Source organism: Callorhinchus milii, unplaced genomic scaffold (genome assembly GCF_018977255.1).
Source record: "Callorhinchus milii isolate IMCB2004 unplaced genomic scaffold, IMCB_Cmil_1.0 Scaffold4, whole genome shotgun sequence".
Lineage (NCBI taxonomy): Eukaryota > Metazoa > Chordata > Chondrichthyes > Chimaeriformes > Callorhinchidae > Callorhinchus > Callorhinchus milii.
This window is the reverse complement of record NW_024704745.1, coordinates 79,762,273-79,789,500: the sequence shown is the minus strand read 5'-3', so window position 1 is coordinate 79,789,500 and position 27,228 is coordinate 79,762,273. Positions and strand designations below refer to the sequence as shown.

At 48.2% G+C, this 27,228-nt stretch overlaps 1 protein-coding gene across 7 annotated transcripts; it reads right to left on the bottom strand.

The window, feature by feature from the left end:
- Positions 1 to 5,196: 5,196 nt before the first annotated feature.
- On the bottom strand, positions 5,197 to 26,381 carry arsh (arylsulfatase H). Of its 7 annotated transcripts, none has more exons than XM_042334696.1 (11): positions 26,247 to 26,381; positions 19,079 to 19,152; positions 17,264 to 17,419; positions 16,231 to 16,352; positions 15,226 to 15,348; positions 13,911 to 14,334; positions 12,915 to 13,051; positions 11,226 to 11,354; positions 9,226 to 9,388; positions 7,724 to 7,845; positions 5,197 to 5,676 (listed from the first exon to the last, which is right to left on the bottom strand). In XM_042334696.1, exons 2-11 carry the CDS (start codon positions 19,096 to 19,098, stop codon positions 5,303 to 5,305), a joined length of 1,770 nt encoding a protein of 589 aa, XP_042190630.1. In that variant the 5' UTR covers positions 19,099 to 19,152; positions 26,247 to 26,381; the 3' UTR covers positions 5,197 to 5,302. The 7 variants fall into 7 exon arrangements, with proteins under 7 accessions (XP_042190630.1, XP_042190634.1, XP_042190632.1 ...); XM_042334700.1 differs by lacking the exon at positions 26,247 to 26,381 and adding an exon at positions 26,170 to 26,237; XM_042334698.1 differs by lacking the exon at positions 26,247 to 26,381 and adding an exon at positions 25,737 to 25,928.
- Positions 26,382 to 27,228: the final 847 nt, after the last annotated feature.

The following is a 27,228-nucleotide window of genomic DNA, read 5'->3' as shown; positions in this document are numbered from 1 at the left end:
TCCTACTCACTGTTGGTAAACAGAGCTGTGTGGAGTACGGAATCTTGCCTAAGGTTTGCCCTGTCCGGGAATCAAACCCGGGTCCGCTCACATGTGTAGCGAGTGCTGTAACCACTGAGCTACAGAACTGCACAATAAGCTTTGAATAAGCTTCGAGCAGAGAGAAGCTCAGGTTTCTGCTAAGTGCTATTGTTTCCAATATGGTACAATTTGGATCTGAACGCAGTATCATTGCGCCTGGCGGAGGTGGGGTGGGGAGAGCTGTAAAAAGGATTTACAGAGCGGAACTGCCCATCTATCATTCTGGTCTCATGCAGAACGTAATCGCAACTCAAGCATGAAACATTTCCTGACAGGATATTTATGCTCTTATCACAATGTCATCTGGTCAACTTGACGACACTCGCACAGACAGGACTGAATAAAAACACAGCACTTTGCGGGTTAACCAGACAGACACCAACCCCCGATCGTATGCATCATCCTTCAGGCGAGAAGTTAAACCGAAGCGGATGCTAAAGATCCCATGGCACTATTTCAAAAGAGAAGGAAGTTTCCCTCTCTCTCTCTCCCGGTGTCCTGGTTGACAATCCCCAGATAAAATCAGTCTCTCACTCCATGGCCATTTGTGGAACATTACTGAGCGTAAATTTGACTGTCCCCTACAAAGTACACTATCATCATTCATAATAAATAATAATAATCCTTGCATTTGATACAGCGCCTTATCACTTCTTCTAGACGTCTCAAAGCGCTTCACGGGATACACTGTAAAGTGAATTGACTATATTTGTGGGTGAAACGCGACAGCCAATTGCACACAGCAGCGTCCGCACAAACAGTCGTGGATTGAAGTGACCAATTTATTATTGTTATTTTTCCTGAGGGATTATTATCAGGGGTGTGGAGTAAGGAAACTCGCCCAAGGTTTCGCCCTGAACTGCCGGGAATCAAACCCAGGTCTCTCGCTTGCAAAGCGAGTGCTCTAACCACTGAGACACAGTACTCCACTACACCTGGTAGAAAACTCTTAATAATAATAATAGTAGTAATAATAATCCTCACATTTGATATAGCGCTTTATCATGTTGTCGAGATGTCTGGCCGACAATCCGCCAGATGAAATCAATCATTCATCTCACAGGGTTGCCTGGGGCTTTTGCCCACAAAATACACAGTCACTACACTTCACAGTAAAATGTTGAGAAGCGTTCTTGATTGCCATCTCGACGACGCGATAAGGCACCGTGTCAAACGCAAGGATTATAATTAGATTATTAATAACAATAATAATCATTGTTGTGTTTGATATGGCGTCTCATCGTGCCTTATGACGGTGTGTTATGTGGGCGAAAATTAAATGAAGCACTTGCGTTGGATCCAATGCGAGGATAATTAGTATTACTGTTATTATTTTATTATTATTAAGCTTTCGTTCAGCAAACGGATTGTGACAGAATTGCTCACGCAGATGCTTCTTAATCAATAGCAGGTCAGCTTTACGAGCAGCAAAACCGGTTACTGCTTTGCAAAATAAAGAGAGCGATGTTTCCACACTGGCCTGGATTTCAAATCAATATTCCCCATTCTTGGACTCGGAAGGGGTTTATAGCAGGGAGAGAGGGGAGGGGGGTTGTGTAGGGTGGGGAGGGGGTGGGGTGGGAGGCAAGAAAAAAAGCTCCCACATGGTTCTCCAATCATAAATTCCTGCTGTAATGTTTTGAGTCAAAGCCACCACTTTACCTGTCTCAGACAAGGACGCTCACTTGCTTGTGAGACCCCTTCTGGGAATCGCGTTATTTCCACATGATCGCTCCTGGAAAGTCCATCTGCTGCTGTATCCCAAAAGGCAAGACTCGGAGAGTGTTTATCCCGGATCCTTCAGCAACCAGAATGCCTTCCAGGAGGCGAGCAACAGGTCCAAGGTTCAGGGTAAATGGTCAGGGCAGATGCCAGGAAGTATTTCTTTACACAGAGGTGGGATGATGTGTGTGTGTGTGTGGCCACTGGGGGCGCTCTGTGTGTGTGTGTTGGGGGAAATAATAATAATCGTTGTATTTGATGCAGCGCCTTATCAAGTCATTGAGACGCCTCAAAGCGCTTCACAGAATGTACTGTAAAGTGAATTGACTGTATATTTTGTGGACGAAAATTGCACACAGCACCGTCCCACAAACAGTCGTGGATTGAGTGACCAATTTATTATTATTTATTTTTAAGGGATTACTACTCCCGGAAAGTGATCCGCCAATTGACTAACAACCGGGTTCCTACTCGCTGCTGGTAGACAGAGGTGTGTGGAGTAAGGAAACTTGGTTTTGCCCCGCCCGGGCATCAAACCCGGGTCCTCTCGCTTGCGAGGCGAGTGTCTAACCCCTGAGCTACAGGACTCCAATCAATGGTGCAATATGGGCTATTATCAGGAAGGGCATTAGATGTCAAGATATTTGATTCATCCAGCAGATGGGAGGGGGCTATTTTGGAGGGATGAGACCAAATAGGTAAACGGCCTTTTTCACCCAAATCTTGTGCTCGGGTTGTGGGGGAGAGGGTGGGGGGAGGGTGCTGCAACGTCTGTGGTGCGCTGTTCGGAGAAGAAGTTAAACCGAGGTCCTGTGTGGGACCTACTCCCCTGGAATGCTAATGATCCTGTGGCACTATTTGAAAAGGTTTCTTGTCTGGTGTCTTGGTCGACAATCCCCCAGATAGAATTGGTCACTCACTCCATGTGAGGACGTTGCTGTGTGCAAATTGGCTGCTTCATTCACCTACAAATACAGTCATTGCACTTTACGGTAAAACCCTGTGAAGCACTTTCAGACGTCCTCCCATTGGCAAAGGTTCTGTGTATTAAATGCAAGGATTTCATATCACCTGTGATCACCATATGGCACATTCTCGCTCTCTGCTGTTAGCTCTGCAGCACTGCAAATGAATTCAATTCACGAATAGCAAATGATAATAATCCTGGCATTTGATACAGCGCCTTATCACGTCTTTGAGATGTTTCAAAGCGCTTCACAGGATACGCTGTAACGTGAATCAACTATATATTTTGTGGGCGAAACATGGCAGCCAATTGCGCACAGCAGCGTCCCCCAAACAGTTGTGGACTGAGTGACCAAATTATTATTATTTTATTTTAATATGCCCGAAACAGCGATCCACAACTGGGTTCCTACTCACTGCTGGTAAACAGAGGTGTGCGGAGTAAGGAAACTTGACTAAGGTGGGGGGGGTTGGGGGGGAATAATGAGGGAGAATGAATTCAGGCAAACCAGAAAACACTCAAATTATTTCTAGCTCGGAATTTGTTTTTAAAGAAAAAATGTAAATGAATTGTTAAAATATTCCATATATTTACATTTGCCTCTCGGGTCAGGGGGATGTCTCAAAGCTCTTCACAGGATTCACTTGGACAAACGCAGCAGACAATTTGCGCTCAGCAATGTCCCCACAAACATCCAAGAAGTGAGTGACAGGGTCTGTTTAGGGGATGGTTGGCCAGGACACCAGGAGAGAGAAACTCCCTTCCCTTTTTGAATAGTGCCGTGGGATCTTTAAAGCCTCCTCCACAGGCAACTGGGACCTCAACAACAACAACAAGATTCCATTTATAGAGTGCCTTTCATGTCGGGAGGACGTCCCAAGGCGCTGTACAGTTGGGTCAGGACCCGAGCAGGGGGGAAATGGTCAGGGTGAGGGGAGGGAAGGGAGGGAGCGAGGAGGGGGTAGAGAGTCGAGAGGGGAGCTGAAGGCACGGTCAAAGAGATCTCGGTTTAACATCTCATCCAAAAGGCACCACCTCCAACAGTGCAGCTTTCCCCCAGCACTGCATTGGAGCGTCACTTTATGCAGTGCAGGGATTATTGAACCCACAACCTTCTGACTCAGAGACGAGAGAGAGGGCTACCACTGAGCCAGGCTGACACACGCAGTCGGTCACACACACGCAACAACAACAACAAGATTACATCTGTATAGCGCCTTTCACGTCGGGAGGAGGTCTCAACGCACAGGACTCTGCACAGGAAAAAAGTGTGGATAACACTCAAGGCAACTGCAAATGGAGGAGTGAATTACAGTCTGATATCACCACCCAGTGGCCAAAGATTATTAATAATCCATACATTTCATTCAGCAAAACTACATTCAATTGTCAGTTTAGACTATACCAGTGTCAAGTCTTGTCAAGGCTGTAATATAACAAGATCCAAACATCTCCTCCGGCATTCGCTCTCAAGGTTTTACTTTATTGAAATCCGCAAATTGAGTTTAAAAGTTCAAGAGAGAGAAGACACACAGACTGAAGAATCTGATGAGGTAAATTTTAACAACAATAATCCCTGCATTCAACATAGCGCCCTTACCACGTCGCTGAGACTGGGTAAAGCGTAGTGTGTATTTTGTGGGCGAAAGGTAGTGGCCCAATTGCGCACAGTGTCGCAGAAACAGTCGTGGATTGAGTGACCACATTTTTGCAATGTCCCACAAACCGCATGGAATGGGGGACCAATTTTATTTGGGGATTGTTGGTCAGGACTCCAGGAGAGAGAGAGAGAAACTCCCTTCTCTTTTTGAATAGTGCCTCGGGATCTTTAACATCCACCTCAGTTTAACGTCTAACCCAAAGGAGGGAATCTCTTAAAATTCCCCCAGCGCTGCACTGGAGCCTCAGCTGAGACTGCGTTGACTCCAAGTCTCGATGTGGGGGTTGAACCCACAACCTTCTGAGTCAGAGGCGAGAGAGAGAGAGAGAGAGAGAGAGAGAGAGAGAGAGAGAGCGACACCCACTGAGCCGGGCTGACAGATAGATAATCTAGAATACTGGGTCTCAACCTGGGGCACTGTTCTCTTTTGCGTATAGAGCCGCAGGAGCAATACAATATGGGACTCGACGTGAGATGGAGGGGCAGGAGGGGGCTATATCTTCCCCCCAATCCACTCCCACAGTCTCTGTCCCCCCCCTCCCCCCCCGTTGAGAAACGTCCATGACCCTCGTAATCCTTGCACAAAACATAAATAAGTAGATTAATAATAATAATACTGATTTGGTCACCCGGCCCACGCCTGTTTGTGGGACGCTGCTGTGCGCAATTGGCTGCCGCGTTTCGCTCACAAAATACAGTGACTGCACTTTACAGTGTATCCTGTGAAGCACTTTGAGACGTCTTGAAGTTGTGATAAGACGCTATATCAAATTCCAGGATTATTATTATTGTTATAGGCAATATTTTATCCTGATTTCCCAGTACTGTTGTCGGGTAGAGCCTGAGACCCTGATGACCGTCTCCTGATTGGCTCAGGCGGGCGGGGGGTTAGGGGGAGGGGTTGTGTGTCGCCTGTATTGCTCAGTGGATAATGAAGTGGGGAGTGGCTCGTGGGCCGGATGCGGCCCGCGGGCCGCCAATTGGACCAGGTGATGAAGTCCAGAGCAACAATGAAGCTTTCTGGTAGTTAACCTTCTGATCCAGACTCCTCGTGGCATCCACAGAATGGGAAGGTCCCACAGCAAGGCTGCAGCCAGGGCCTCCACAGGATGTTCCTCCAGGACAGTTGTTGTGGCACCGAGCTCAGGGTCCTGCGGTGCTGCTCCACGGCTGCTCCGATCTCCGCCAGGATTCCCTGGAAATCGGGCTCCGACTCGGACGACAAGGGGGACACCTCCGAGGGGTCCTTTGAGAGATCGAAGAGCAACGGCGGGCTGTGGCGGGTGACCTGGGTGCCCCAACAAGGGCACACTCCAGACTGGTGACACCCGCCCGAGCCATTGGGGCTGAACACGGGAGTGAAATAGTGGGCCTTCCACACGGAGTCACCTGGAACCTCACACACGCGCACCACACATACACGTACATACACCACACACGTGCATACACATACATACACCACACACATGCACATACATGTACATACACGTACATACACGCCACATAAACACACACAACACACACCACATATACCACACACGTGCACACCACATATATACATACACATACATACCACAGACACACACACACATATACACACACACCACATACCCACACGCACCACACATACATACACACACACACAAACACATATCCAAAATGAAAAGAAGGCAAAGGTGAGGTGGAAGAAGAGAACCTTCCTGGTCTGTGTGGACAAGCTTTCAGACCCTCTACCAACCGCCCCAACCTCCACCACCCCCCCACCCCCACACACACACTCAAATGCCTTCCCCATATTTCAAGTCTGTGTCAAGGTTTCATTGCTCGATGATGCTTTCAGTCTGTTTTCTTTTACCCCCACTATACAGACAACCCCTCCAGCTCCTACAGACACCCCCACCTCCCACCTCCCACCCCCCAGCCACATCCCCGACTCGGGCCCAGCCAGTTGTACAAAGCTTTTTGAGACATCCTCCCGACGTGTGAGTGTAATTTGTATTATACTGTAAGGAGGAAGAAAATCAAGTCTTTGAAGACTGACAGCCCAGTCTAGGAATTGGTATGTTTTTAATGGCTGTTTCTTTGTAGTCAATATTAATAATAATCTTTGCAATTCAGCTCCCGTTAACCCTCCAAGCCAAAGCCCTAACAGAAACGGGGGTCCGAGCTGGACAAGCAAGTGGGAGAGCTTGCCAGCCAATGCTCTCAATGTCAAGCTAGGCGGTTTACAACAACAACAACAACAAGATTGCATTTATAGAGCGCCTTTCACATCGGGAGGACGTCCCAAGGCACTGGACAGTTGGGTTGGGACTGATTAGCTGGTTAGACTCCAGCAAATACCCCAATACATCCCCAACCTGAGCCTAATACTCTAATACTCTCTAGGATTAGGTAAGCAGGATGAGTCCCTCTAGAGAGAGAGAGAGAGCGAGTGCACATTCCATCCCAGATATACAGGACTCTCCATGTGTGGGTGGAGAACACACGTGGGAATCTCAGTCTGCTGTGGAAACTCTTAAGAACGGCGCAACACCTGGAGAGAACTAATCCTTGCCCTGAAACTGCAGGTGGGTGGGTCGGTGACCAGGGGACATAGATTTAAGATAATTGGCAAAAGAACCAGAGGGGAGATGAAGAGAATTTTTTTTACTCAGAGAGTTGTTACGGTCTGGAACAAACGGCCTGACAGGGTCGGTGGAAACTGAAAAAGTAACAGCTTTCAAAAGGAAATTGGATCGGGACTTGAAGAGGAAAAATTTGCAAGGATGTGGGGAAAAGCAGGGGAGTGGGAGTAGTTGGTAGCTCTTCTAAAGAGCCGGCACAGGCAGGATGGGCCAAGTGGCCTCCCTCTGCGCTGTAATATTCCATGATATTACATATCATATCCTGTAGCTCAGTGGTTAGAGCACTCATCTTGCAAGCGAGAGACGTGAGTTTGATTCCCAAGCAGAGCAAGTTTCCTTACTCCCCACGCCTCTGTTTACCAGCAGTGAGTAGGAATCCGGTTGTTAGTCGATTAGCGGATTGCTTTTCTGGGGGTAATAATGCCTTAAGTAAAATATAATAATTTGGTCGCTCAAACCACGGCTGTTTGTGGGACAGACGCTGCTGTGCGCAATTGGCTGCCGCGTTTCGCCCACAAAACACACAGTCAATTCACTTTACAGTATATTCTGTGAAGCGCTTTGAGACGTCTCGAAGAAGTGATAAGGCGCTCTATCAAATGCCAGGATTCTTCTTCTTAATATTATTATTATGATTTCTATGATTTTACTCTATGATTGACTTACTTGCTCTGGGGTGCCAGCGGACAGCATGTAACTCGTTCCCACAGTAATGGAACAGGAACTCGTGCTCTGAGCGACGGACTTTGGCTTCCAAGAGTGGCATCAAGTCCCGTCCGTCTATCACCCTAGTGAGGGGCAAACAGCAACAACAACACGTTACGTTTGCAGAATGCGTTTCATTTTACATAGCGCCTTTCACATCCCAAAGGCATCCCATAGCGGGCCATGATCAGACCAATTCTAAAACAGAACCAAAACAAGGGGCATCATCTTAAAATTAGAGCTGGGCCATTTATAATAATAATAATAATCCTTCCATTTGATATAGCGCTTTTCACGTCGGGAGGACGTCCCAAAGCGCTTCACAGAACACACTGTAAAGTGAATTGACTGTATATTTGTGGGCGAACGCGGCAGTCAATTGTGCACAGCAATGTCCCCCAAACAGTCGTGGATTGAAAATGACCAATTTATTATTGTTTTTGGTTTTGGAGGATTATTATTAGGCTCTGTGTGGAGTAAGGAAACTTGCCCAAGGTTTCACCCTCTGCCTGGAATTGAACTCAGGTCTCTCACTTGCAAAGCGAGTGCTCTAACCACTGAGCTACAGGACTCCACTCCACTCCATTTAGGAGTGAAATCAGGGGCAGGTTTTCACCCAAAGGCCGGTGGGGATCTGGAACTCTCTCCCACAAAAGGCTGTGGATTCTGTGTGGATCCATTCACATTGTCCAGACTGAGGGGGAGAGATGTTTGTCAGGTCAGGGGATCAGGGGATATGGGGCAAAGGGGGTAATTGGAGTGGAGGTACAGATCAGCCGTGATCTTATAGAATGGGGGAACAGCCTCAAGGGACTGAATGGCCTCCTCCTGTCTCTATGTTTCTGAAACGAATGGCAGCCTCACTCTCCCCCCACACTCTCCACTGCAATTCACATGGAAAATCACAAATCTGCTCTGAAAATTATCCATAGAATTGAGTGGGAGGGGAAGGAGGAGTTGGATGGACAGTGACAATAAACGTAGAGGTATATTAGTTGGTAATTGAGTGGAATGGATGGAAGGAAGGAGGGATAATATTTAATAATAATAAACCTTGCATTTGATATAGCACTTTACCACGTCTTTCAAACGTCTCAATCGAATAAATTTAATAAATTTAATTCACTTCACAGCTGCTTGTTGGACATTGCTGTTGCCATGTGTATATGTATGTCTGTGTGTATGTGTGTGTGTGTGTATATGTTATTATAATAATCCTTGCACTTGATATAGTGCCTTATCATGTCTTTGAGACGTCTCAAAGTGCTTCACGGAATATAAGGTTTTGCACCTGAGAATTGAAGAGATGGAAGATGGAGGGAAGGATGGTTCGAGGGATGGAGGGAGGGAGCGAGGGAATGAGGGAGGGAAGGATGGAGGTAGGGAGGAGGGAGGGAGGGATGGGTTACAATGATCAGCGTCTGGACAAAGGGGGAGAGGTGGAAATCGAATGAAGCATGTACCTGTCCTGGGGCAGATGGGCACCAGCCAGGTTGGCCAGGGTTGGGTAGATGTCCATGAGGCTGGTGGGTTCATCAATCGTTCGACCTGCAGTGAGGACTCCTGGCCACCGGAATAACCCCGGGACCCGAATACCTCCCTCCCAGCCAGCCATCCCCTTCCCACCTGCAGTGCAGCAACATACGACACAATACTGTACAATTATACAACGCCTTTCACATCGGGAACTGGATCAATACCTAAAAAAGGACTTCCCAAAGCACGTTCACAGTCCTGGCCAGGCAGGGCGAAACCGTAGGCAACTTTCCTTACTCCACCCCACGCCTCTGTTTATCCAGCAGTGGTTGTTAGTCGATTGGGGGATCAAAACCAAATGAAATAGAATTCTGATAGAAATAATATCTGGAGGATACAGTATATAGTTTGGGTCACGACATGTCAAGCGACTGCCAGGTTGGTGGAAGGCGAACTAGATGGATCTTAGTCTTCTATTGCCAGCAAATTCTTATGTTTTTATATTGGAAAGAACAGGGAAATGCGAGTTATACTGGAAGAGAGAGCAGGAAATGGGGTTAGAGTAGAGAGCTCCAGTGGGAGCGAACACCAGCACAGATACGATGGGGGAAAAGATGGACTACACTATGCGTTACCACGTACACACGTTGCTTTGTTTGTTACGCATTGTAGTCTTGCAAAACAACAGGGCAACAACTTTCTTGATCAGTACATTTCCAGCCCAACGAGGAACGAGGAAGGAAGCAGTGCTAGATCTAGTTCTGGGGAATGCAGTAGGACAAGTGGAGCAGGTTTCAGTGGGAGAGCATCTGGGCAATAGTGATCACAACATCATTAGATTCAGAGTACATATGGAAAGAGACAAGGAACCATGTAAGGTGAAGATACTCAACTGGAAGAGGACAAATTTCAGTGACTTAAAAAGGGACCGGGCCAAGGTGGACTGGAAAGAAAGATTGGCAGGTAAAACAACTAAAGAGCAGTGGGAAGTCTTCAAGGATGAGATAGCTCAGGGACAGAATAAATACATTCCCACAAAAGGGAAAAGTAGGGCTTCCAAACCTCCGTGGATGACGAAGGTAATTGTATCTGGAATGAAGCAGAAAAAGGAGGTGTATGACAGATGTCAAACCTAAGATACAGAAGACAACCAAATAGAATATAGGAAGTGCAGAAGAGGTTTGAAAAAGGAAACAAGAGGTGAAAAAGATTATACGAGAAAGGTTAGTGGGTAACATTAAAGGGAATTCTAAAATATTTTACAAACATATCAAGAAAAAAGATTAGTCAAAGGTAGGGTGGGGCCAATTAAGGACCAAAGGGGAAATCTTATTATGGAGGCAGAGGGTATGGTTGATGTACTGAAAAGAGTCAGCCTAACGGGCAGGTAAATGGGACTGAAAGAATCACTCTTAAAAGAGCCGGAACAGACACGATAATAATAATAGCAATAATAATAATTCTTCATTTGATATAGTGCCTTATCACATCTTCGAGACGTCTCAAAGCACTTCACAGGATACACTGTAAAGTGAAGTGCTGTACATGATGGGCCGAATGGCTTTCTCTGGTTCTATGGGGGGAACGTCTCAGACGAGGATTATTGATGTTTCAGGTGAGGCTTATCGATATTGATATTATAATGATATAATAATAATAATCCTTGCAATTGTTACAGCGCCTGATCACATCTTCGAGATGTCTCAAAGCGCTTCACACAATGGAACGTATTGCCTGAAAGGGCGGTCGAGGCCGATTCGATAACAACTTTTAAAAACGCGGTGGACGGGTATTTGAGGAGGTTGGGTTTGCAGGTTATGGGGAAAGGGCCGGAGAGTGGGATTGACATTACATTGCTCTATTCAAAGAGCTGCACAGACTCGATGGGCCGAATGGCCTCTTTTTGTGCTGTACAATTATATGATTCTATGTTTGTAGATGTGGTATATTGTGCATTACAGTTTAAATGGGTCTGGAGCGAATATACCTTTGTATATCCCATTGCAGTCTCCCAGCCTCTCTCTTATCTCCTCAATGCTGCCACCGTGATCCGAGGTGAAATGGATGAGGGTCCTGTTGGCCAGCCCCAGCTCATCGATGGTGTTGACAATCTGACCTGGAGATAACATTGATAATTACTTTTAAGCATTAATCCCAGGGACTTTATCAGGAAAATGAGGGAGAGCTGATTTCGGAGCATAAAGTTTACTCTGGAACTCTCTTCGTCTATCCCTCCGTCTTGCCCTTTCTTTCCCCATCTGCAAGTCGCGTCTGAAAACCTTCCTCTTCGACCATGCTTACGGTCACCTTCTCCTCCCTCCGGCTCAGCATCATGCTCCGCCACTGACAAGCGTTATGGGTTTCTATCCCGCATGAGAGGCGCAATGTAAATGCAAATTGTTGTTGTTGTTAATCTCTACTAATGTAGATGAAATGTCTGTCTGTGTGTCTGTCCGCCAATAACACAATAACCAATTGACGTAGAGACATGATTTATACCTCATCGGCAATGTCTTGTAAGGGGGAGTGTCATGGGCACATTTTTTTTTGTGACTTAAACAAGCTCCTATCATGATCTAAACAAGCGCATCACACATATATGGACTACAACAAGGAGTCCTCCCAACCAGGAGTCCACCCATCCAGGAGTCCTCCCAACCAGGAGTCCGCCGAACCTGGTGTCCTCCCACAGGAGCCCTCCCAACAGGAGTCCTCACACAGGAGTCCTCCCAAAAGGAAGTGTGTGCAAAAATGTGAACAAGGGATGCTAACGAGTTCAACAGCACATTTTCTTAATCTTAAAGATGCCTAAGAAGCGAAATTCAAGCCTTTCAAGCGCAAATAAAAATGCCAGAGAGAGAAGGCCGATTAAATGAAACGGGTTGCAAGCATAGCTTGTATAATATAACAATAATCCTTGCATTTGACACAGCGCCTTACCACGTTGTTGAGATGTCTCGAAGAGCTTCTCAGGATATATTGTAAAGTGAATTGACTGAATATATTTTGCAGGCAAAATACTTACCTTTGCCCTCCGCATAAACACTCCCCAGGAAGGGACTGTGGTGACCTGGAATTCGAGTATTTTAGCTCCATAGCCAGTCAGTGTGGAGGAAGCGAGCAAATGTACTGTGCTCGCACACAGCGAATGGGGCCCAACAACAACAACAAGCATTTATACAGTGCCCTTCACGTGGAGTAACGTCTCTTAACAATGAATGCTTAACAATGGTGGAGCCTGATGCTGAGCCGGAGAGGGAGGGGAGGTGACCGTAGGTATGGTCAAAAGTAAGATCTTCAGATGTGATCTGAAGAAGGGCAAAGAGGGGGCAAGGCGGAGGGATTGAGGGAGAGAGTTCCAGGGTTTTGGGGCGTAGTGGCTGAAGGCACGGCCACCGATGGTGGAGCGGAGGGGACAAGGAACGTACAGGAGGCTGGAGCCAGCCCAGCTAAGGAGGCAGGTAGTGAGCAGGGTGTGAGCAGGGTTGGGGAGGTAAGGAGGTGCCAGGGTGTGAATTTGACTTTGCAAATGTGAAGATCTTGAGATTGATCCATTCTACAGTAGAGAGCCATGGAGCCTGGCGAGGACTGAGGTGATGCCTGTACATTGTAACTGCCGCCTTTAGCTGCCACGATGTTTTTAATGATTATTACAAACAAAGGTAAAGGGACTCACCCACATGCCAGTCCATCTCCTCCACATTGTCTCCGTACAAACCATTCTTGCTGTTCCCAACAAACCCCTTGGTCATAAACAGAGGCGTGTGGACGTGTAGCAGGGACACGAACAGCAGAAAGGGCTTCTTCTGGTTCCTACAATTTAAACACAAAAATTCCATAAGTATGTAAACACTCACTCACTCGTTCACTCGCTCGCTCACTCACACACCCACCCACTCACTCAGTCACTTACTCAGTCTCTCAGTCACTCACTCACTCACCCACTCACTCAATCAGTCACTCACTCCCTGAGAGCAATTTATTTTGAATTACAGAACGATAATAATCCTTGAATTTCACATCATTGGATTCACCGGTGGTGACTTTGGCGAACACACCAGCCCAATATGCGCACTGCATCATCCCACAAGCAGCATGAATCCCATGACCAATTTTATTTGGGAGGATTGTTGGCCAGGACACCGGGAAAGAGAAAAGCTCCCTTCTCTTTTTGAACAGACCCACGGGATCTTTGGCGTCCATCTGAACAGGCACAGAGGGGACCTCAGTTTAACATCTCATTCGAGTGTCAGCTAGAATGTGTGAGTGTAAAGTCTCGACGGGGCTTGAACCCACAACTATCTGACTCTAGAGTCAAGAGTGGTTATAGCTGACACCCAGGTGACAACATCGATTGTAGGGCAGAGGGGTCTGGAGACACGCAGCATGTTCAGCGCCTTTCATGTCAGGAGTACGTCCCAAGGCGCTGAAAGCCTGTGTCTGCTGAGCGAAGGGAGATGTGGGCAGTGGAGTCAGGTATGAGCAGGGGGGGGTCAGTGAGGTGCTGGGATGCAAAGGGGTTAGTACCCTGAACGTGAGGGTCTTGAGGCCGATCAGTTTGGAGAGGAGGAGGCAGTGGCCCTGTTGAGGAGCGTGGGGAGGTGGGTGTGCAGAGATTGCTGTGAGCATTATTACAGTATTAGCGATTGTTGACGTTCGTGATCGACATCACCTCTTGATGAAAGCGAGAGCCTCATGTGTCAGCCGGGTGGGGAAGCTCTCCAGCTGAATTGGCTGTTGGACGACCTTGAAGTCCCTCATGGCTATGCAGTTCCAGAGCCTTATGTAGCCGAAGACGGAGAACCAGGAGATGAAGAAGAGGAGACAGAGGATGGTCAGACACCCGATGGGCCTCCAGCCCAGGCTGGCCAGGCCGAACAGCTTCAGGGCCACCAGGCTCAGGAGTCCCAATGCCAGCGCCTGGTTGATCCTGCTCAGCACAGCTGCCACATCAACCAGTAAATTACTGCCCGCACCAGGCTTGCAGTCCAGGAAGTTGGTGAAGGGAGTACCGTAAAAATAGCCAAAGCCATGGCTGAGCGGGTGGTGGCACCAGTCCTCACGGGATTCACAGTTGACACCCAGGTGCCACTTGCCTGGTCTCAGGGAAGACAGAAAAATATTGGGTCACAACAGTGCCAAACCGTGGCCAGTGGTCCACAAGCTCTCTTATTGTAAGATTATGTCCCCCCTTCTTCTGGATTCCCCCACCCATCAAAGGAAATAGCTTCTCCGTAGCTTCTATTAGAGAAACTATTTCCTCTGTTGGGGAATCCAGAACACGGGGATCATCTTAAAATTAGAGCAGCGCCATTTAGGAGTGAAATCAGGGGCAGGTTTTCACCCAAAGGCCGGTGGGGATCTGGAACTCTCTCCCCCAAAAGGCTGTGGATTCTGTGTGGATCCATTCACATTGTCCAGACTGAGGGGGAGAGATGTTTGTCAGGTCAGGGGATCAGGGGATATGGGGCAAAGGCGGGTAATTGGGGTGGAGCTACAGATCAGCCGTGATCTTATAGAATGGGGGAACAGGCTCAAGGGGCTAAATGGCCAACTCCTGTTTCTATGTTTCTCTGTCGCTGCCTTATCAAACCCTCTTATTAATTTAAACACCTCAATCAGATCAACCTCAACCTTCTAAACTCAAGGGAATACAGACCACGTTTATGCAACTTGTCCTCGTAATTTAACCCTTTAAGGCCTGCTTTCATTCTGGTAAACCTGCATTTCACCCCCTCCAGAACCAATACATCCTTCCTGAGGTGCGGAGCCCAAAACTGAACGCAGTCTCCAGATGGCGAGGGGTGCGTAGGTTGGGGTGGGCGTGGGGTGAGGCGGGGTAATAATGAGTTGCCAGAGAATGGATGGATTTGTAGGCGAAGGTTAAGGAACTTGAAATCGATCGGCGTGGAGGGAGGGATCAGAGACAAAGGCGGAGAGAGGAGGGCGGGGGGGATGTCTCTCTCTTTTGCTTGAGAAGAACGCACCTACGATGCCGGTGGAGTATCCTTCCTGTTGCAGCAGTTTTGCGAAGGTGGTTTCGTTGGGAGGGAGACCCCCTGTACCAGCGTTAAAGAGAATAACTCGCACTCTGTGGCTGTTATCCATGCCTGAAATATGCAAACAAAAGCCAAAATGGGTCACTCACTCCTTGGCTGTCTGTGGTACGTTCCTCCGTTTGCCCACAAAATACACAGCAAATCCACTTTCTAGTATGTCCTGTGAAGTGTTTGAGATGTCTGGACAATGTGATAAGGCCCTATATCAAATGAAAGGTTCACTATTATTATTATCCAATTCAGCCAACTTTATGACAATTGCACTGCCATTGCCTGTTGCCCCCAAACCTCACTTGGCTCTCTTGAACTCCAGCCTTACCCCCCCACCCCACCCTGCCCCACCCACCAATTGCAACCCCCCCCCCCCCCCAAGTGTTCAAGGCTGGTCTCAAAACATACCTCGTTTGACCTCGCTTTTGGTCATCATTCCCTACACCCCTGTTTCTGCTCCCATCACCAGCTCAGAGGGAGGAAAGGAGGGAGAGTGGGTGGGGAAGGAGGGAGGGAGGGAAGGAGGGAGGGAGGGAGGGAGGGAGGGAAGAACAGACAGGGAGGTAAGGAGGAAGGGACATGGAGAGAGGGAGTGAGAGAGAAGGAAGGAGGGAGAGGGAGGGAAAGGGAGGAAGGGAGAGATAAGGAGGGCAGGAGGGAGATGAAGAGGGAAGGAGGGGAAGAGGAAAGGTGGAGAGGGAGAAAGCGGGAGTGAGAAGAAGAGAAGGAACATTAGAGAGAAAAGAGATGGAGCACAGCACTGATGAAAAGCTTTCACTGAGATCTTTCAGACAGTCCTTTCGGAAAGCCAGGCCCAAATAGTCCTGTCACTGTGGGTGGGCTGAAAACCTCTGACGGCTCAACACAACTATAACAACTTATATCTATACAGCGCGCCTCACACAGGGTAGCGTCCTGGAGCACACACGAAGCTGCTCTTACCAGAGCGCACGGGATACCTGCCGGTCATGAAGGCTGCCCGGCTCGGAGTGCACAAGGGGGCAGCAGCGATGTGATGTGTCAGCCTAACTCCCTCCTGTGCCAAGCGGTCAATGTTGGGAGTCCTGCGTGTACGGCAACAACAATAATTACAGAGTTATACACTGTCCATCACTGAAACAGGCCACTCGGCCCAACCAGTACCTGCCGGTGTTTATACTCCACACCAGTCTCCCCCCATTTCTTACCCCCTCCCACACCCTTCTATCCTCCCCTCCCTCATGTGAAGGTCTAGGTTCCTTTTGAATGTATCTACACTCTATGATTCAACCTGCACTTCAGGCAGCGAGTTCCACAATCTCACTGCCCTCTGTGTGAAGTGGTTCCTCCTAAATTCTCTATTAGATCCTAGTCACTATCTTATACTTGTGTCTTCAGAAGAATGGCTGGAAACTCGCCTGTGGATGGACCGGGGGCTTTTTTGGGAGAGGAAGCGGATGGGTTGCAGATGGTAGGGAACGAGGCCATGGAGGGGTTAGAATGCAGGAATCTTGCCTCAATCCACTGGTGGGGTGCGGTGGGGGTGGGGGAAGCCGGTGGAACTGGGTGAGGACAGGGGCAATGGGCTTGTGGAGTTTGATGTGGGTTCTGGAGCTCTGGGTGGTCTGTAGCTTGTGCAGGGAGGAACTCTCTCCCACTACCCTTCACTTGCCCCCTCCCTCCCCATCTTCAAAATCTGCCTAAAGACCTCCCTTTTTGATGGTGCTTACAGCCGCCTTCCCCCTCCCTCTCCCTCCGGCTCGGGGTCAGACTCCACTACTGTCAAGCGCTCCGGGACATACTCTGTGTAAATGCAAGTTGTTAAGTGAAGATATTAAGGGATGTCGTGGGAGGTTGGATCCCATAGGCTGTGGAATGCTCGATGGGCCGAATGGCCTCTCTGTGTTGCTGTCTCACTACACATCACCAATAAGTGAACCTTTTCATCAAAACACCGAGAGACTTTGCTCATCACACAGAGCCAAAGACCCCATACCTCAAGATGTCATTTCCATAGCAACCAACGTCCCCAATGCCAAGGTCGTCGGCCATGATTACCACAAAGTTCGGTTGGGATTTGGAGTCTGTGGACATCACCCGAGTCACCAACACAGAGCTGAGGCCCAGGGCATGGAGCACCAGCATCCTGTACCTAACACAGGGACAGCGCAGTGAGGAGGGGAGGAATGAGAGACACAGAGAGAGAGTGCGTAAAGTAGAGAGAAAGAGAGAAAAGGGAGAGGGAATGTGTGAAAGGGAAAGAGCTAAAGGAGAGAGAAAGAGTGAAAGGGTGAGAGAGGAAGGGAGAGACAAAGGGAGTGAGCAAGAAAGAGAGAGAATGAGAAAGGAGATGAAAGAGAGACAGCACAGGGAGAGAGGAAGGGAAAAACAAAGTAGGTGAATATTCCATTGTCAGTGTGAAACTTTCTCTGTCACCATCCTACTATATCGCTCATCAATCCCTTTTATGCCTGTGTGCACCTCAATCAGATCACACACACACACATACAAACACCCCACACAGCTCCCGCACTAAATACAGTCATTCCTTCATCCAGAGAACTGAAAGTCCACCCAGTCCTTGCCAGTAAAGACCTAAAGTCAATCCGTTGGAAGTCAGGGAGCCTGGCCAGGGTATTGGGGTGCTGGGGCGCGGAGTTCGAAGTGTGGGAGCTTGTGGGCATCAGAGTTTTGGCTTAGCTGGAAGCAGCCTGGGTCAGTTGGTATCGTTCTGTTACCCAAAAATAATAAATAATAACAATAAATTGTTCACTCAATCCACGACTGTTTGGGGGACGCTGCTGTGCGCAATTGGCTGCCACGTTTCGCCCACAAAATACACAGTTTACTTTATCCTGTGAAGCGCTTTGAGACGTCTCGAAGTCGTGATAAGGCGCGACATCGAATGCAAGGATTATTATTATTATTATTATTGCCTGAGTCAGAAGGTTGTGGGTGGATATTGAAAGATCCTGTGGGGCTACACGAAAAGAGGGGGGAGATTTTTCCAGGTTTCCTGGCCAACGATACCCCAATTAAAAATAATTGATCATTCACTTTGTGGCTGTGGATGGGATTTTGCTGTGCACAAATCAGCTGCTGTGTTTGCCTATGAAAATACACAGTCACTCCACGTTACAGCGATTCCGTGAAGCGCACCATCAAGGGAGAAGGAAAAGGTATCCATAGGCACAGACAAAAAGGTAGGTCTTAAAGTGGGCTAAAGACTGAATCAAGAATCTTCAGAAATTCTGCACTTTTTTTTCTCAGCCGGGTGTCTGACACACACGGAAACCCATCACCGTTGCTCAAGAGTCTCCAAACCAGCTGAGAATCCCGTGCATCCCACCTACACACGGAAATCCCAGAGATGGGTTGTTGGAATGGAATTCTCTCTCTCTTCCTGGAGAGTATTAGGCGCAGGTTGGCAAGAGCCAAGGCTTGGGGACACCAGAGTGTGTGTTGGGGTCTCATCAGCCTCATGGGGAAAGACTGAGTGGGTTCTCTGGACTGGTTCCAGAGGGTTGGGGCCTCTTTGCCCCCGCTCTCTGGAACTCCATCCCATAGTCCCTCGCCTTGCCCCCTCCCTTGCCTCCTTCAAAACATCTCAAGATGCTTCTCTTCGGTCACCCGCGTACCCGTACCCTCCTCCCCGCCCTCCACCCCTGCCTGATCCCAACCACCAGCTCGGGTACGGATCCCTGACTGTCCAGCACTTTGGGACGTCCTCTTGCCGTGAAAGGCGCTGCACAAATGCAATTTGTTGTTGTTGGTGGTGGTGGTGGTTGCACCAACTTTCACCCATACTCACAGCCGATTGGTGACGTCCATCTTAATTTTTTTTCTTCTACTCTTTGTTGACTGCACTTCTCTTCACAGAAGATTCTAAGTAAAAAAAACGAACCAGTGTTATCATTCTGGAGACCTGCAACTCAGTGGTTAGACACTCGCCTCACAAGCGAGAGGACCTGGGTTCAATTCCCGGGCAGGGCGAAACTTTAGGCCAGTTTCCTTACTCCACAAGTCTCTGTGTACCAGCCGTGAGTAGGAACCCGGTTGTTAGTCGATTGGCTAATAGTCACTTTTCTGGGATAATAATCCCTCAATTTTTTTAAAAATAGCTTTAAAAAATAATAATTTGGTCACTCAATCCTGGTTGTGTTTGTGGGACGCTGCTGTGCGTAATTGGCTACTGCGTTTCGCCCACAAAATATACAGTCAATTCACTTGCAATATATTCTGTGAAGCGCTTTGAGACGTCTCGAAGATGCGATGAGGCGCTATATCAAATGCAAGGATTATTATTATTATTATTAAAACCATACCCTGTAAGAACCATATAGAAATCCTACATTTTAAATTGTGTAAGTGTATTACTTAATTTCACTACATCTTAGTTACAATGCAAACTGTCAGCAGACAATGCAAAAATTCATATTTTTAAAACAAAAATATACTCTGATCAATAAATTCCAATCATCAAATCCAGAGTAAACAAATGAAAGTGAAATATATAATGAAATTAATTAGAATGCACATAACTTGATGAGCCAGGAGGACGTCCCAAGGTACTGGATAGTCAGTGCTTCGGACCCGAGCTGGGGGGATTGGGGAGGGGGGAGGGCAGGTGGGGAAGGAGGGAGATTGAAAGTACGGGCAAAGAGGAGAGTCTTGAGATGGGTCTTGAAGGAGGCAACAGAGGGGGCGAGGCGGAGGGACTGCGGGATGGAGTTCCAGAGGGGCACAGAGTGGGAGGAGCTGGCTACGGAGTGGGAAGAGCCGGGCACGGAGTGGGGGGAGCACGGGGAAACGGGGGTTGCAGGTACTGAAATCGGGCACCTGGGTCCAGAGAATAAGGGATGGATGGGGGGCATTGATAACTGGGCAGTCTGGGTAATGTGTGCGGGTGGGGGTTGGGTTGTTTTTAGGGACATCATTAAAGAAACCATGGATACTGGATGCGGAGGAAATAGGTTGTGGTCCGGATGCAATCGCCCCCCCCCCCCAGGTCATGGCCGGGATGGCGGTGCCGGAGCCAGGACATTGTTGTTGCTGTTGTTGGGTTTTTTAAAAAATGTATTTTTGTTGAGGCGAGAGCGCTACCAACTGAGCCGGACCGCCTTTGCACCACTTCCTACCCAGCGTAGTTTCTTTGTGAACGACACAAAAGGGGGAAGGGGGCCGGTGGGCGGGAGAGCGAGGAAAATAAGGAACCCGAACACGCGCAGAGGAAGCAATGAGCTTATCGCAAGCATTTTGTTCAGGAACAAAGAACTTTAAAGCGTGTTTGGCAGTCAATGTCTCTGACACATTATACCCTGCCTTCACCCCTCCCTCTCTCTCTCTCCCGCTCACATTCACTGCAAATAACTTACACAACAGCAAAACACACAGAAGCTCCAGAATGTGGGATTTTCCACATTCAAGAGGACAAGTTCCAGAGGCTAGCGTGTGTGTGTGTGGTGTGTGTGTGTGGTGTGTGTGTGTGTGTGTGGTGTGTGGTGTGTGTGGTGTGTGTTTGCAGTGTGTGTGTGTGTGGTGCGTGTGTGTGTGGTGTGTGTTTGTGGTGTGTGGTGTGTGTGGTGTGTGTTTGTGGTGTGTGTGGTGTGTGTTTGTGGTGTGTGTGTGAGTGTGGTGTGTGTTTGTGGTGTGTGTGTGTGGTGTGTGTTTGTGGTGTGTGTGTGTGGTGTGTGTTTGTGGTGTGTGTGGTGTGTGTGTGTGTGTATGTGTGGTGTGTGTGTGTGTGTGACAGAGAGAGAGCGCAAAAACGAGTCATCCCTTGTAATAGTTATCAGGAATCCTGTTAATGCCATTTCTTCTCGTTTCTCCTCTGGACTTCCCATGTAATGAAGCCGAGGCACTGAAATCTGCCCGAGTGAAACTAGACATAGGTGATCTCACCACCGCTGCAACTGTAAGTGTTGCACAAGAGAAGAACAGGAGAACTAGGTAACGGAGAGGAGCTCGGGGGAGGTTTAACTGCTGGGAAAGAGTATTTGCATAGTTATTTGTGTATTGGGAAATATTCCATGTCCCCCACCCGCCTCATCCCATCAGCGGTCAGGTCTTCAGCCTCTCTGCCCCCACCCTCTAATAATAATAATAATAATCCTTGCATTTGATATAGCGCTTTTCACGTCGGGCGGACGTCCCAAAGCGCTTCACAGAACACACTGTAAAGTGAATTGACTCTATATTTGTGGGCGAACGCGGCAGCCAATTGCGCACAGCAATGTCCCACAAACAGTTGTGGATTGAAAATGACCAATTTATTATTGTTTTGTTTTGAAGGGATTATTATTAGGCTCTGTGTGGAGTAAGGAAACTTGCCCAAGGTTTCGCCCTCTGCCTGGAATTGAACTCAGGTCTCTCGCTTACAAAGCGAGTGCTCTAACCACTGAGCTACAGGACTCCACTCTGGAACTCCATCCCAGTCTCTGTGCCTCCCTCTCTCTCCAGCTTCAAGGCCTGTCTCACAACCCTCCTCTTTGTCCGCACTTTCAGTCAACCTCTTACTCCTACCCTCCCTGCCCTCCAAATCCCTGACTGCCCAAAGCAGTGGGACGTCCTTTTGACATGAGGCGCCGTGTCAATGTCAGTTGTTTTTGTTGTTGATGATCGCAGGGAGGATAGAGGGAATTGGGGTGAAGAGAGAGAGAGAGAAGAGCGAGAGATAGAGAGGAAAGGGAAAACATTTCCTTACTCTTTGCCAAGAATAACCCGACAGCCAACATAAGGTGACTTGTGGAGTCCTGTAGCTCAGTGGTTAGAGCACTCGCTTTGCAAGTGAGAGACCTGAGTTCAATTCCAGGCAGAGGGCGAAACCTTGGGCAAGTTTCCTTACTCCACACAGAGCCTAATAATAATCCCTCCAAAACCAAAAACAATAATAAATTGGTCATTTTCAATCTGCGACTGTTTGTGGGACATTGCTGTGCGCAATTGGCTGCCGCGTTCGCCCACAAATATACAGTCAATTCACTTTACAGTGTGTTCTGTGAAGCGCTTTGGGATGTCCTTCCGACGTGAAAAGCGCTATATTAAATGCAAGGATTATTATTATTATTATTATTATGAGGAAAGGGCACTCGGAGAAAAAATAATAACAATAAAGCCACTCAATCCACGACTGTTTGTGGGGACGCTGCTGAGTGCAATAGGCTGCCAAGTTTCGGCCACAAAATATACAGTCAATTCACTTTACTATCCATCCTGTGAAATGCTTTGAGATGTCTCGAAGACGTGATGAGGCGCTGTATCGAATGCCAGGATTATTATTATCATTAATGTTAAAGTTGGAATGTGAGACGAACAGCAGGGAGCGAATACAGCCTCGAGGGCATTTAGCACTGCCATGGAGACAAAGGATCTGTTGTTCATTAAAGTCATGGGCAGTGGAAAAATACTTTAAAGCTCTCTAAGTGCCAACTGCACCTTTCGCACTCGGTCAGCACCTTTTCGAATTTTTTTTAACAGCGAAGTGAGAAGCACAAACACGTCCGCTCCTCTCTCCCTCTCTTATTTAACAATAATAATCTTTGCATTTGCTATAGCACCTTATCAGGTCGTCAAAGCACTTCACAGAAATATACTGTAAAGCGTAGTACTGTGTATTTTGTGGGCGAAAAGCGGCAGCCAATTGCGCACAGCGGCGTCCCACAAACAGTCGTGCATTGAGTGATCAAATTATTATTATTTGGATAGTTTCCTCCCAGTGTCCTGACCAAGATGGGAAATGGGGTGGGGGTGAGGGGGAAGTGGGGGCAAGGGTGAGAGCTGAGGGAGCAGCGTACGTGATAAGGGGCTCTATCAAACGCAAGGATTGTTATAACACAAGCAAAATGTTTTGTGAATCTCTTTTCTTTATGGAGTCCGTCAGCGTAGTGGTTGGAGCCCTCGCCTCACAAGCCAGAGGACCCGGGTTCGATCCCCAGGCAGGGAGAAACATTAGTCAAGTTTCCTGACTCCACACGCCTCTGTTTGCCTAGCAGTGAGGAGGAACCCGATTGTTAGTCGATTGGCTAATCAGTTTCCAGGGGGTAATAATCCCTCAAAAAAAGGGGCCACTCGATCCACGACTGTTCATGGGACGCTGCTGTGCGCAATTGGCTGCTGGATTTCGCCCACAAAATAAACAGTCAACCCATTTTACAGTGTAACCTGTGAAGCACTTTGAGATGTCTCAACGATGTGATAAAAGCGCTATATCATATGCAAGGATTATTATTATCATCATCACATATGTCTCAATTGCACTGTTTCATAGAACAACAACAACAGCTTGCATTTATAGAGTGCCCATCACGCAGGATAGGGCCCCGGAGCGCTTAGAATCATAGATTCATAGAATGATACAGCACAAAAGGAGGCCATTTGGCCCATCGGGCCTGTGCCGGCTCTTTGGAATAGCCACAGAATCAGCCCCACTCCTCCGCTCTTTCCCCAGCAATCTACGTCCTCTGGTTACTGACCCACCCACCTCCCAATGGAAGCAGTTTCTCCCTATCTACTGTATCAAAACCCCTCATAAATTGTGAAAACCTCTATTAAATCTCCCCTTCATCTTCTCTGCTCTAAGGAGAACAATCCCAGCTTCTCTAGTTTATTAGGAATATGTAATAAGTGGTCTACCTCCCACCCCCACACCCCCGCTTCTTAAACAGACTCACAAAAACTCTATTCATCCTGCATCAAAAGCCACGTTTCAGATTTTAACTCCCTTTCCCAATGCGTTTGCCTGTAAAACACACAGCAGGTACACTTTACACTACATCATCTTTGAGACATCGATCAAAACACTGGCTCTGGTGGGTCCGTAACCAGAGGACATAGATTCAAGATAATTGGCAAAACAACAACAACAAGATTTCATTTATAGAGCGCTTTTCACGTCGGGAGGACGTCCCAAGGCGCTGGACAGTTGGGTCGGGATCAGAGGGGAGATGAGGAGAGTTGCTTTACACAGAGAGTTGTTACGGTCTGGAATGCACAGCCTGACGGGGTCGGTGGAAACAGATTCAATAATAACTTTCAAAAGGGAATTGGATAGATAGTTGAAGAGGAAAAATTTGCAAGGATATGGGGAAAGAGCAGGGGAGGGGGACTGGTTGGTAGCTCTTCCAAAGAGCCGGCACAGGCACGGTGGACCAAATGGTCTCCTTCTGTGCTATAATATTCTATGATTCCATGATTCTCTTACCCCATAGCCCAGAGAGAGAGCGAGAGAGACAGCTTGTGAAATATCAGCCACTTTGATGTTGTCGAAGTCCAATGCCAGGTACCAGGCTCACTCAGCACCAGTTGCTTAATCCAATCGGCTTTACAGCAAACAAGTCTATTTACCAACTACTTGTGAAGGGCCTTAGCAAATTGACATGCCCGCTGTGAAGCTGACTCCACCTCCAGGGTGCTCAGCGACAAGTCAGTGTAGGCCGGATCCCTGTTTCCTTTCAGCCGCTTCCCTGTGTTTACCATAAATAATAATAATATAATAATAATCCTTGCATTTGATATAACGCCTTATTATGTTGTCAGGTCATCTCAAAGCGCTTCACAGGAGATAATAATCCTTCCATTTGATTTAGCACCTTATCCTGTGAAGCGCTTTGAGACGTCTCAACAATGTGATAAGGCACTATATAAAATGCAAGGAATATTGTTATCTCACCATTGAGACATCACAACGACCTGATACACTGTAAAGTGAGTTGACTGTATTTTGTGGGCGAAATGCAACAGGCAATTGCGCACAGCAGTGTCCCCACAAACAGTCATGGAGTGAGTGAACAATTTTATTTTGGTTGTGGGGGGGATCGTTGGCGAGGACATGAGAGAGAGAAACTGCCTTCTCTTTTCAAATAGGTTCTTTAACATCAACCTAAGCAGGGGCCTCGGTTTAACATCTCATTTGTTTTAGCCCTGCGGCCAAAGCCCTCAGAGGTAGGGTGGCCCGATCTGGATAAGCAGCGGGAAAGCTTGCCCCACAGTGTCATGAATGGCAAGCCCTGCAAGTTTAGCTGGTTAGACTCCAGCAGGTACCCTAACGCACACTCTGGGGTTCCCCGAAAGCCTTGGCTCTTGCCGATCTGTGCCTAATACTCTCCGGAATTAGGTAAGCAGGATGCGTTCCCTCCAGGGAGAGGGAGAGAGACAGAGAGAGAGAGAGAGCGCATTCCATTCCGACAATCTCTCTCTGGGATCTCCGTGTGTGGGTGGGATGCAGGGAATTCTCAGTTTGGTTTGGAGACTCTTAAGCGACGGTGATGGGTTTCCACGTGTGTCTGACACCCGGCCGGGCAAAAAACAAAATTCAGTGGAACAGAAGAAAGGCTTGTGAAATGCAACACCCCACAGAACTGATTCATTTCCTTCATTGCCTCTCTCTCTCCCACTATATCCCATTTATTTTCCTCCTTTCCCACCCCTCCCCCATTCTTTTCCTATGACTAAGCAAAAAAAGTTATTCTTACACACAAAATACATCCGCAGAAGTTTCTCACAGGAATGAAATATTTGTTCACGCCCAACACTTACACACACAGACACACAAACCTTCTTTCACCCACACAGACATAAGTCTCTCTCCTCTTCCAACCCCTTCGAATTCCCTCAAAGGGTCAAAGCAAATTATTCTCTCTCTCTCACATCTCCACACACAACCCTCACACAAACAGACCAAACGCTCTCTCTCTCACACACAAACAGACCAAACGCTCTCTCTCTCTCTCTCTCACACACAAACAGACCAAACACTCTCTCTCTCTCTCTCACACACGAACAGATCAAACTCTCTCTCTCTCTCTCTCACACACACGAACAGACCAAACGCTCTCTCTCTCTTTCTCTCTCACACACAAACAGACCAAACTCTCTCTCTCTCCCACACACACACACACACCTCACCTGAACAGTACAGGGAATGAGTGCGGGAATGAGAAGCAGTTAGCAGACTACTGCAAAACAAATCAAGCTTTACCTACAGCGGCATGTGAAGTGTGCGAGTGTGCTGGCCTTGACGCTGTGATGTTCTGGGCAAAGTTGTGTGAAAGGAGGAGCAAAGTGCGCCCACAGCAGGTCTGGCCAACATATGGGCAACCACCCTGAAAGGCAATACTATCCTGACCTCAGACTGAATATGCTTCTCTCTCTCTCACACACACAACACACACACCACAGAAATAAACAAACGCAGGAGGAAACAACAACTGCAAAATTACCAGTGTAAAGCGCCTTTCACCTCAGGAGGATGTCCCAAGGCGCTGGACAGACAGAGCTTCAGACCTGAGCTGGGGGTCGGGGATGGGGAGGAGTGAGGGCAGGGGGGGAAGCAGGGAGATCGAAAGTGCAGTCAAAGAGGAGGGTCTTGAGATGGGTCTCTTGAAGGTGGCGAGGGTGGGGGAGAGGCAGAGGGACTGCGGGATGGAGTTCCAGAGGGTGGGAGCCGAGTGGTGGAAGACCCGCCTGCCAATAATGGGGTGAACGAGGCGGGGGATGTGAAGCAGGCCGGAGCCCGCCGAGCGGAGATGGTAGGAGTTTAGGAGGTGGCAGAGATAGTGGGGAGCAAGGCCATGGAGGGCTTTGAAGGTGAGGACCAGAATCTTGAACTGTATCCCCTGTGTGATGGGAAGCCAGCGGAGTTGGGCGAGGATGGGGGTGATAGGGTCGCGGAGCCTGGTGCAGGAGAGGACACGGGCTGCAGAGTTAGTTCTGGATGATCTGCAGCCTGTGGAGGGAGGAGTTGGTGAGGCCGACAAGCAATGAGTTTGCATAGTCGAGCCTCGATGTAATGAAGGCGTGTATGAGGGTTTCGGCGGCCTGTGGTGTGAGACAGTGGCGGAGCCGGGTGATGTTGCGGAGGTGGGGGAAGGCAGAGTGGGTCATGGCACAGATTTGGGGTAGAAAAGATAGTTGAGGGTTAAACAAGACCCCAAGGTTCTGGACTGGCTCTGTGAGGGGGAGAGT